This window comes from Scophthalmus maximus, chromosome 11, assembly GCF_022379125.1.
Source record: "Scophthalmus maximus strain ysfricsl-2021 chromosome 11, ASM2237912v1, whole genome shotgun sequence".
NCBI lineage: Eukaryota > Metazoa > Chordata > Actinopteri > Pleuronectiformes > Scophthalmidae > Scophthalmus > Scophthalmus maximus.
Window position 1 is genome coordinate 18,939,107 of NC_061525.1, and position 12,582 is coordinate 18,951,688.

At 44.8% G+C, this 12,582-nt stretch overlaps 1 protein-coding gene across 2 annotated transcripts in view; it reads right to left on the reverse strand.

The window, feature by feature from the left end:
- kcnab1a (potassium voltage-gated channel subfamily A regulatory beta subunit 1a) overlaps positions 1 to 1,396 on the reverse strand; it is a 75,580-nt gene extending 74,184 nt beyond the window's left edge. For both annotated transcript variants that reach the window (XM_035623318.2, XM_047335722.1), the window contains exon 1: positions 659 to 1,396. In XM_035623318.2, the coding sequence (XP_035479211.2) occupies positions 659 to 933 (275 nt within the window). In that variant the 5' untranslated portion in view covers positions 934 to 1,396. The remainder of the gene's footprint in view (positions 1 to 658) is intronic.
- Between the last annotated feature and the right edge of the window lie 11,186 nt (positions 1,397 to 12,582).

A 12,582-nucleotide genomic window follows, 5' to 3' on the forward strand; every position in this document is an offset into this window, starting at 1 on the left:
GTACTCATATAACACACTGACATGAATATGTGCCTCTGGAGAGAGATCCGTCAGCGCGTGGGTTTCCCATGTTCACATCGATAGTCCCTCCGACGCATCAGACATTGCATTATATAACGAGGGTGACCTTAAAATTGATGGACATTTGGTATTTAAAGACACAGTATGTGGATGGATGTGCTGGTCGTCTGCTCTTGACAGCTCCCTTTCAAAACAAAGAGAGCCTGGACTTACCATCACAACACATCATGGACAATGGTTCGGTAGTTTTTGCACAATCTAGCCAACTAACAAACAGACAACTGAACGCAGATTCGGTCAAACAAAAACTACAAATCACACAACCAGCCGACAACCTGACCAGCAAATCTTTTAAGCTTTGGCACCAAAGTCAGGAAATAATACCCCCAAAAAGGAGAAAAGCAGAAAAATCAACATCAACACACAAATCTGAACAACTGATCTCGAGTCGTCAGTGGGCAGTGACGACAACCGCCCCACTTCTCAGCAGTAATGCTGCTATGGTTGCCGTGGCAACCTTGGAGCATTAAGGAACGCCTATAAAATCCAGGAACTCCTCAGAAACACCACACACACACACTGCACACACTAACATCCACACACACACACACACACACACACACACAGGTAAGGTTACCTGTAGACCATGCCTGTCTGACTCTTCACGGTGTCCTGCAGAGACAACGAGTGGAAGTTCAGAAACTCCTCCAGCTGTTTGAGCTGCGCCACACTGTTGGGTTTGTTTGTCGTCCACAACATCAGAGGAGCGTAGGGTCGAGGTCCCGTCCCGGTGGGCGCGTGGCTGACGAGCCGCCCCTGACCCGGGCCTTGAGCCTGGACCCCGACCTGACATCTGGTCCCCTTCTGCTTCGGGTTGGGAATATCCGGACACGTCGCTTTGTACAGATACATCTTCCTTCCCTCTGCTTCACTTTATTTCTCTCTTTCAGTCTCTCCCTTCTTCTGTGAGTCTGTCCCACAAACATGTACGCTCAGACTAATCCAGGTAGGCCCCTTGCCCACGCAGCGCTACATGGAGCAGAGGACTGTGTGTGTGTGTGTGTGAGTAACTGTGTGTTTGAAGCTCAAAGGAAAACGAAAAGTGATGGATGACACTCCACATAAAGTATATTCCTCATATTTGAAAAAAAGAAAAAAGAAAATCCAAGCTGGAAAAACATAATTTGAGGAAGAGAAAAGCAGGAATCAAGGGTCCACAATCAAACTTAGGTCCGGCTTTGTCGGAGGGCTGCACGTCCACACAGGAAAATTGGCTTTTTCCCTCACATGTACTTCACCATGGACTGTGCCACATATGTTCTCTGATCACATATACACATGCAGATAGAGAGAGACACACACACACACACACTCTCCTGTCTGCTCTCTGTCTCACACAACACACACACTCTCATGCTGTCACTTTGCCCCCTGCTCAGCCAGTCTACATTATAAGCTCAGTTTGGTTTTGCTCCCTATTAAATGGCATGGGAATCTGGGACATTTTTTCCCGCCCTCCCTCTCCTTTCTCTCTCTCTCTCTCTCTCTCTCTCTCTCTCTCTCTGTCTCTCTCCATTTCTCTCTCTCCCTCCTTTTACCCACTTTCTCTCCATAGCTTTCTCTTATCCTCTCTCCCACTCTCACTTTACCCATCATCCCTCCTTTGTCTCAGTGTTCCCTCCGTCACACAGGTCCTTTCACTTACTCCTGATATCCTCTCTCTTGTCTCTCCTACAGCGTTTACATCTCCAGCTTTTCCTTTTCTTCCTTCTTTTAGTCGTCTTTCATCTTGCACATACACACATATTACACAGTGTGTGTGTGTGTGTGTGTGTGTGTGTGTGTGTGTTCATCTTGTGTGTTAGTACTTTTCTCCCTTTTCCGTCCCCAAACCCCCCGATAATATTTCCTCTTATTCTTCTTCATCCCTTTTGTCTTTCGTGTCTTACCACTTGCACTCTCTTTCTCCTCTGCGTCTCTCTAAACAAACTGTACTCTGGAGTTTTGCCCGTAACACACACCTAAAGTAAACACACACACACGCACACACTCACACATATGCACACAGCCAATTGCGTGCCGTGCACAACTGAACACAGTCTGAGGGCAGTGTTTCTGTAATGAAGTGAACCACAGAATAAAACAGGGAAGCCTCTTTCTCTGATCTGTTCTCTATCTCTCTCTCTCTCTTACACACACACACACACACACACACACACACACACACACACACACACACACACACACACACACACACACACACACACACACTGTACACAATCTCTCCTCATGGGAGTGTTCAATGACATCACGTCTGGTCCTCCAGTGGATTGTGGGAATCGTAAGGAATGCCATTCTCCCATATCAGGAAATTTTAGTTGAGACCCACACTGTCTTTCTTCGTTCATGAACACACACACGCACACAAATACTCGTCAAGCACGCGACATCCATCCATCCGTATACTCCGAGTTTAACTTGTTTCTTGTGTACATGCACACGCACCCAAACATGTCGAGTTAGGCAGGGAGGCTGGCAGAGGGGCAGCTGTGTCCATTGTCGGGCAGGATGGATGGAAAAACTGATCCTGCGTGGCAGCAGGGAAGTCAGCTGAGCTTATGCAACGCGAGAGTGTGTTTACAGTGTATTCATAGACACATGCGCAACCATACGCACAGAGCCCATCTATACACTCATTTAATGCATAGACAGTAAACTTTATGCGGCTTTTGTCTTTGTCCCACTTATATTTGGTGTTTCTCTTTTTTTCTTTCTGTGTCATTTTCTCTGTGTTGAGAAAAGCCACATGCTCCTCTGAGCCGCTCGGCGTGTGAGCAGGTGAGTCACTGGGAAAGAGGGCGAGGAGGCAGAGAGGCACAGGGGGAGAGGACAGTTGGGGGGGGGGGACGTCCATTTGGGGGTGAAACAAAAGCAAAGTTCAGACGACATTTATGCTCCAGTTCCCCTCATCGTTGTGTTTTTCTGTTTATCTTCACTTCTCTCACTTTCTCTTTCCTTAACTGTTTTTCCCAATTCTTTTCATTCAGGCCCATTGTTCTTCCCCATCGGTTCCCTGAGACTAATTAGCCGTCTTTTTCTGTCTCTTTCATTTTGCCCCCACCTCCCCCACGTGCTCTCCCTCCGGTGAGTGGATCCCTATACAGTGATTGCATATGACTGATAATTATCCAGTGTGCGCGGCGTGCTAGAAACAGAACGAGTAGAGCAGCCCGCCACAGCACAACACTGCACACCTTTTTTTGTGGATAATTTTTTTTTTATATTAGTTAACTCAAGCTCATGTTCTTTCCATTTTTAACTTTTCTTATCTGCAGCGTATAAAACCGTATTTCTATGTTGTTAATCCAAATGAGAAAGCTCCGTCTATGCCCTCCGACTCTATAGCAGAAATAATTATGCCAGTGATCGGTCTCCAACCCTCAGGGACCGTCCTGCTCCTTTTTAACACCAGTGTGTTGGCCTACATTCTCCACTAAATCCCATTGTTATTATCATTAAAAAATCCAGATTAATGCTGAAGGGCGGGAGCAAAGTGTGGCTGCTATTGTTGTTAAATTACACTGACTTTATGAAACATATCAACATCGCACTGTGTAATTTCATGGTTGATAATTCATCTGTTGAGAGATGCTCCAAGAGTGAAACGGTGGCTGCAGAGTGAATCAAACTGCCCATCTGGGCCGCGTCCCAACGTTTCATCCATCAAAGTCTAATAGTACATGTGTTTTTGTTCTCCATTCAACTGTATCATGTTGCCACACCTTTGTCTCCGGCATTATAAGGAAATATAATCCCAACACGTGGTCAGAGAAGTGCAACAACACTGGTTGCCGCCCCCTTATCATTTGAACCAATCCACTTTTACTATTGAACCAGGAACTGTAGGCTCAAAGATGTAAGAAAAGAGGCTTTGAATAACAGGTTGTTCATTTAAAAGAGGATTTTTTAATGATGAGGAGAATTTTGAAATGACAGAAATGAAAGTCTCTAGAAATATGTACAAGATAAGATTAGATCTGTCACTACTGGAAACAAAACTACAGTGGAATTCTAGCTTGTTACCAGTTTTTTGGAGTTTTTCCTCGTTGGCAAAGCAGGTTTCACGAGTCCCTGATTATCAACAGTCATCTGAGTTGCATATTTTGTTCTATTAATGCATTTTTAATGCATTTAATCCTATACGCCTCTTGTCATCCTCTCTGTGTGTTTGTGCAAACAATAACAAAACATGGTTTCAAAATAAATTTCAGGTCATTTAAAATGTTGAATTCTGTTTCAAATTGGATCAAATAAGCTTTAGATGAATTTGTGGCAACAACAAAATTATTTGCAGATTTAAGGGAGAGGAAAATACTTTTTTTTAGTTATGAAAGATCGGGATTTCTGTGGTTATTTTCTGCCCCAGTTTTTATGAAGAATCACTGGAGAGCTAAAAACCGCCGCAATTGTCCTGATTCAAATGAGAGAGGGGACGTCCAGCCATCGCTTCCACGTCAGGGGCTGTGTGTGTGTGTGTGTGTATGTCTGTGTGGGTGTCAAGAGTTGGCTGATTGGCAAAAAGGGTCTTTTGGAGGGTTTCATCTCACATTCACATCTCTTCCAAGTCGGGCTCAGTGGTTATTCGTTTTTTCAGCTTGAAGTGTGACTCCACATTACAGCGATGGAGTCGCAGTGATCATTTTGTACTGATCAATAATGATTCTCCAGGGGGAACCTCTCTATCTCCCTCTCTCTCAGTGTGTGGAGTGTGTGTGAAGGTCGTGCTAAGTGATCCGCACAGCGCAGCCTTTTGTGTTGGCTCACCATTGCTCACCACTCCACATGACCTCGTCAGTCTGTCACTTGGTCAGTCTGTCCTACATAAAGGGCCTGTGAACCGTGCAGCTAACGCAGCCATGTCACCAGGCCAACTGTTGAACAGCATTGACATACAGCGTCTGAAATAACAACTAAACGCAGTGTTTGCAGTCCATTTACCACGTAAGATGCACTCACTAACCTTTACAGGTGTCTTTACAGGTGTGCAGTTGAGGCGGGTATGGTCTGACTTATGACTACAAAACAAATATCATATGATGATATATGTTTTGACAATGGATCAAGGTACTGTAAAAACCAAATCTCTGCGGGCGACTTCTCTTTCCGATTGCTGCACCTACGAAACCTGTATCAGGGAACATCACTGCTGCGGAACAGTTGCAGGTAAATGTGAGTCATTGGAGACTGATACGGTCGCTGTAGAGGTGTTCGTCACCGACAAAAGAAATGAAAATTGGGTTGGATATGCAGAATTGTGTCCAGAAGAGGATATTTAATATTGTGAAAGGGAGAATTCCTTTCATTTCCTTTCCTCTCATGTTGATATCTTACATGTGTGACTGTGGCAACTATAGACACTGTAAAACAGTGATTTCAGGCTTCACTGTAAACCCCAATTCATCCCTGCCATGGAATGTTATTGTTAACTCCAAGCAAATGCTCTGGATTGCTAGGGTGACATAAAAAATAAAAAAAGATTGTTTGATCCTCAAAATGTCCGTATCTAATCACATTTGATAAGAACTCACTGATCCTGATCCCGCCGATTAATTCCAGACTAAACAAACAACAGTTGCTCCGGATGACACGCAAACAGATTTTCAAATATGTACGTGTATTGTGTTACTTGCGAACGCGCACAAGGCCAATGAACTGACAATCAGTCAGCACAGCGCAGCTGCCAGAAGCCTCCGCTGAGGGGAAGGGAGGGCGGCGTGACATGAGGCCTGTTTACATTTGAAGTTCTGAGTGAAATGATCTCGCTGCTCGTCTTATCTTGGCGGTGAGCTCACACAGTGTGATCCTGTTGCCTTGTGCCAATCCATTTTCTCTGATTAGGGACCAAACACATTTGGATTATAGACATCCTTTTTGAATTATGAAACGCCGTGCTGTGTTGCTCTATACGACGTAAATGGACGCAAAAATAATCGGAGGGCTCACCATTTCTCTCTGTTATCTCCACTCCGCTTTGTTTCTTTTCTAAATGAGGGAGTGAACGGAGCCAAAAACCAACAGGGAGGCTGGAGAATTAAGAGACGAGAGGAGAGGAGATATAGGAGGGAATGAAAAGGGCCAGACTGCAGACCAATGACTGTGGAGCTTTAGTCTTGGATGACTGGGATGAGACACAGACGGATTAGGCATTTAGTGACAAGAAAGGAGAGCTGAGCGAGGAGAGGGAATACATGAGTGAGAAGCAAGTAGAGGAGAGGGAGAGAGGGAGAGTTGGGGGGGGGGAGTATAAACAACACTAGCTGCATTTCACTAATCGTCTAACTTCCAAAAATGTGGAAATTGTGACGCTCGTCACATCCTTGGAAGCAATTGGTGCTTTCCGTCTGTCAATCACACAGACAGCCAGGAATCAAAACACTCCCTCCAGGCGCCATATGTTTTGTCACCATGGCGTTAAAAGATGTCAATCTAACGCTGCAAGACAGATGCTGGCTGTTAACATTTAGGCCGGATCGGGTGACACACAACTCCAAGCCGGAGGTTGTTATGACCAGCGTGACACCTGTGACACACGATGCTCACAAATGACAGAGCAGGAGAAGAGAGAAGGGGGTGACGACCACTCGTCATCCAATAGCACTTATGGTCCCGTCCCAAAATACTCGAGTAATCTGTCAGCTTACATGCACACGTCTATTAAATACACGCTGCACACGCACATACACACGATTTACTGAACATAGTGTTGATGTTGGCGTGTGTGGTGAGTGTGCGTGTGTGTGTGTGTTTCTGTGTGAGTACTTGAAATGAATTTTACCCATTGAGTCAAATGATTTAGTGCATCAACAAACAGCTCTGTGTGACACATTGGGCCTTCAATCCGTTTGCAGCGTGTCAAGTGCAGCGTCATGTGGTTATTTAAGTTTTCTCTCACACACTCACACACACACACACACACACAGGGCCTGACTGACCTGTAGGGCATGCCAGTCTTATTAGCAACGGTCTCCTCTTTGCCCAGTCCAAACATTTTCAGATACCAGGTGGTCTCCAGCTCTCTGATCAGCGCCGCCTTGTGCTGCTGCGGCGCCCCTTGCTTGCCGGAGGAGGAACTGCGCTTGGCATCCTGGGAGTTTTTGCGGTGGGCTTTCGTGCCACCGAGAGAGGCCACTGAGTGTTTGCGGTGCGGGGGCTGGTGTCCCCCACCGACGCCGCCACCGCTGCTCCGGGCGGCGAGCATGGCCCCGGAGGGTGCCCCCCTCCACCCAAGGGCAGAGTTCAGGCAACAAGGCTTGCCCTTTTTGGGGAGACCGATCAGTCCAGCTCCAGAGAGTGATGCATGTCAGGAAAGCTTATTTTGTCTGACTGTCAGGTTTCAGGCAGCTCTCTCTCTCTCTCTCTCTCTCTATCTCTCTCTCTCTCTCTCTCTCTCTCTCTCTCCGTCTCAACTTTTATTTTTCAAGTCTGTCTTCTGTCTTTTCTGTCATCTTCCTGTCTGTCTCTAAGTCTTTCTTTCTGTCTGTGAAGTGTTCTCTCTGGTCTCTTATAGCCTCATCCAGCCTGAAACAGGATCCTGGTTTCCCTGTGTCGTCACAGGCTGCGCTGGCCTAAAGGGAGGGAGACAGACATGCCAGGGTGTCGACAATGTGCTGGAGTGCACGCACGCACACACACACACACAGACACACACTAAACCTGCATACATGGTAAAACATAGATGCATCCAGAGTACTAAAGCAGCATACAAGAAATTATAAATACACAAGCTGCATGAATGTTGGCACCTCCGTACACAAATATTGAAAAAGTTTGATGATGAGGAAAATTTTAAAAAGATAACTCAGCATCTGACTTGTGCAGAAAACACAGTGCAAATTGTTTGAAGTGAAGCGATTAACAGTTATTAATACACACCACATCGTACCACGTCAGACCTGGTACCGTTGACAACTCTATATTTACACACCTCCTGCACCACTTCAGAGTCTGGGAGTCTTAACACCGTTCCTTGTGGCATGACCGACTTTATTGATTCTCTCCTGACAACTTTATAGATGACTTTATATTCTCCTCCTGGAAACTTTTCCTGTCCACAGCCATGCATAAACTGTGTTTCCCGTCTGAATGCACCAGAGAGGGAGAGAGAGACACACACACACACACACACACACACACACACAACAGCAAAGCCGAGCTCTGTTCAAAGAGCGCAAAAGTGCAGCGACTGAAGGTGAGTGGAAGGACCCGGGAGACGCACTCGTTCAATCATCGTTTATGCCGTGGAGTCGGACTGCATGCTGATGAGATGCTAATCCGCGTCAGGTACTGCAGGAGAGCGGGGGAGGCTGATGTGGCCTTTTACTCGCACAAGTTCAGTCACACACCCTTCAAAGTCAATCTGTTACAAGCAGAAGAGGAGGGCGGCTGAGGAAGGAAGGAGAGAGAGCAAGAGAGCATGTGGACCCAGCGTTGAGTTCATTTATTATTACAGATGGCTAAGAAAAGCTCTAACTCCCTCCCTAACCCAGACCAAAGGATGAGAGTGAGCTTTGGCTGGGTGTGGAAACAAGAAGTCCTGCTTTTCAGTTTCGGCCTTCGTTAAAATGTTGGATTTGATGTGAGCAGGTCGTTGGTTTCAGAGAGAGACACAGAGCCAGTTCCATCTTATCATTTTGGAAAAAATATCTTGTCAGTCAAGCGTTACCTTGATTAGCTACTCGTTCATCACATAGATCATATAAACTTTATCTGAGGAGTTGGCTGAGTTTGTTGGAGTATAAGCAAGTTTCCACCAAATCTAATAAAGCGCACGACAGAGCAACTAACGTTTACCAAAACTGTGACGGCACACAGCGGGGAAATCGACTGGATGTGAGGAGAAGAGCTCTGTCATGTTGCATGTAACCCCTTACAAGGTCGTACGTTTGAGTTATCAGCACTTAACGGATCAAGACATGTGTGTCCATTAAAGGACTCCATGTGGTCAACCTGTGTAGTCTGAGGATCCTCCCAGTAGCTATAAGCAGATACCCAGAGATCAGTGTCCTTTGAGGTCAAGTGAATAAATCAGTGATGCAGTGTCAGTCTTACATTATTCAGCTGGGTAATGAGAGCCTGATAACTCACTGATCATTATCCAAGGGGTCTGGGGGGGAAAGGTGAGGGTCAGTGCTGACTGTACGGTCTGAAGGGATGGAGGACAAACCTCTGTGTAGGTCTCCGTCAGCAGCTGGAGTTCTGCAGTACGCTGCAAAGATGAACAGTGTCTTTTGAACCGTTGTGACTCCACCAGTGCAGTCTGACTGGGTGATATCAAAATATATACCATAATGAAATTTTGGCTGACCATTTACAGTCATACCTATGGTTGTATTTGGGTACTGAGGCAAAGTCACGCAACATTTTTGCCACAAAGTAATAATTTCAATTTTTTTTTATTATTTCGATGTCATACATTGATGTAGTAAATAAGAAATTTGATTCACACGATTAGCCAAAGCAAGCTATTCCGATTTAATTGCATTATCTACTGTGTGATTTTTTTTTTCTTGAGGTTTCGAAACATGGCTGCATATGGCAATTCAAGATATGAAATCGCATACGCTGTTACAGATGTTATGATTTAGTCCGTCCTTACACAGCAGTAGTGTTACTTTTTTGTTTGGATCTTGTGTTCTCCAGAGGTTTGCACAGGGAGAGACTGAGGCTATAGTGTGCCCTATAGGGCTCCCACTGAAAGTCAGTTGGAGATTCTTCAAATCGCTTCAATGTTTTCATTCTCTTTTTGTCTGTCAGTGTGCAGCCACTTCTAGGGAGATGTTGGTGGCCAGAAGTAGGTGCAGAGTGAGTGCTCTTCACTTTATCATAGCTCTCCAGAATAAAGTCAGAGAAACCAGAGTGAGTCTGAGAGAGCAACTTCATACAATATTTTTTTTTCAAAAACAATTGTTCCATTGTTACCATGCATTAGCTCGGACAGATATCTTGGCTTGTTCACCATGAACATCCCGCCAAAATGAGGCAGTTCAGATAGGGATTGATAGTCTACATGAAAAAAAAAAAGAAGGAATGATCAACAATTCATAATTTAGAGTCAATCTGATTTGACTGACAACATTATTGGTCGAGTAAAGTCCATTGTGTATTGAGCGGCATATATTTAACATGTTCACAGCACTTCAGCCGGATGACCTGTTGTCCCTCAAGGTCGCTGCCCTGAGGAGATTCATCACACAAAGTGAATTCAATCTGACTCGTCTGTACTGTCGCTGTCACCGAGAGGGAAATTCTAGCGTGGACAAAATCGGTCATTCAAGTCCTTTACCCCTGAAACACCACTGACACGCAAACTGATACATCAGTAGAGTGCTGAGTACTGTTTGATTAGTCTAATTATCACTGGCGGTTTTTACATGTGAAAAGTAAAACCGGGGATTCTTTTGCTCGGACTGATGACGAGGTGGAACTGTGTCTGACATTAAGCGTTAGGAACGCTTGTAATCTATTACTGCATTCACCACCAGCAGTTGACTTGTGACTGATAAGACCCAATCAGGAAGTAAACGTGGCCGTGATAATTCCCAAAAGTCTACATTTCTGTCATTCTACAACCCAAGAGTTTTCTAAATAAAAGAAGTTTCCATCTTAGGGCCTTGAAACGTCCAGAGTAGTGACGGCAGGCATTTGTGTGCTGTGGCCTGAGCTTGCACATCTGAATCAGATCAACATGAGGATGAAGCATTATTGTGGTTCTTTAAGCCTTATGGATGCTTTCTGTCAAAGTTGAGAATGACATCGCTAGGTAACCGTTCCCTCTGTAAAAAAGGAGCATCCACTTGTCAAGTTAGATCCTTGGGAGGCACTTTTTTAATGAGCTTGTCCTGCACAACCAACATGCCACAGCAAATATACAGTATTCCATCTGTTTCATTACACAAAATATCTTTTATTAGGTGTATGGAAACATCAAGGAGCTGAGTGTCATCAATCCAACCACGAATATCATTCTCATTTTGCTTAAAATAGTTTTTTTTTTTATCATAAGGTTAACCCTTCATCAGTTTATTTATCTTTGCAGAGCACACAGAAGAAGTGAAAATGAATCTCTTTGAAAATGTTATCTGTTTGAACCATGACTCCATGCTGTGTTCTATACTCTCTGCACAAAAAAACTTAGGAAAGAATGGGATATAAAAAGGTTGGGAGGAAGAAATGTTCAGAGACACTGAGTTCATTTATAATTAGGGCAGATGGGCAGTGAACGGCTGACGAAGCGTAGAGATCAGAGTTGGAAACGCGGTGGCATCAGAGAGATAAAACTGTTAGACACACACACACACACACACACACACACATGCATACGCAACAACACAGTTGCCACAACTATATAGAGCAAAAAAGGAACAGCTGCTCTCTCCGCTATTAAATTAGGAGGAGCCAACCTGAGCCTCTGTACCTCTCTCTAGTCTCTTTCTCACCCACAGCCTGTCGTGTGTTCAGATGAGGACAGTCGTGAAAAGAGCAGCAGCCATATAGTTCCCATTTAATGACATCTTAGGGTTAAATAATGCCTGAAAACAGCAGTGGGTAAAGGCAGAGACCCTTTTCTTTATCTCTTAAATGTAATGTTACGTAAGTTGGGGAAATGTATTTGAGAGTATTGTAAAGCCCCACCTTTCACATTTTGACACAAAACACGTGGGGCAGGACAATATAAATCTAACAACGCTCTATTTGTGGCTTTCAGCTGCCACAAAGTGAAGATGTACAGTTAACATGTAAAGAAAGACACGTTTTTTTCATGATTTCAGTTGTAGAAAAGTTCTGCAAAAACTTTGGAAGGACAGTTTAAACCTCCCTTCCAACCCTACATCTCCACACTCTCTGAAGTCAGATTAATATAGTCTGCGTACAAGAGACGTCTTCTTATTCACTGAGGACTTTTATATACAGCAAGTCACGCATCAGGGAAAGTGGAAACTAAATTTGTGTCCAGAGAGAGAGATGTATCACCATGAATTAATCAGATCGGAATCTAAATGTGGCCTTGTGATGCGCACACACACACACACACACTTGTGTGTGACTCATTAGCGGCCCAAAGGATCCTTTACACTCTTCAGTCACTTTGGTCGTGGTGTGGCATGAGTATGTGGCCCCAATGTGGAACATAGCACAATGGCAGTGTCAGTGTCAGTTAGCGTCTCCGTGTGTGAGTAAATGTTGCACTTACTCATATTCATTTCAAACTGAAAATGAAGCTTTTAATACGTCAGCGAACACGTGCACACACTCAGCGGGGACACCCGAAAGGAGTGTCACCATATCAATAAATCATTTTGAGCGACTGCCCCTGCACACACACACCTAATACAATGATCGATCACACGGGCAGGACTCTCCCGTCCCCATGATTACTGATCCAGCTCTCGGCATCTCTTGAGAGTTTCTGTCAATGGCGATTAAAAGTTGATCAATCCCTCCTCTGGCGTTCATTAGTGGACCACGAGAGCCTTCGGCAAACACAGTTCCCTTCGGCAGTGT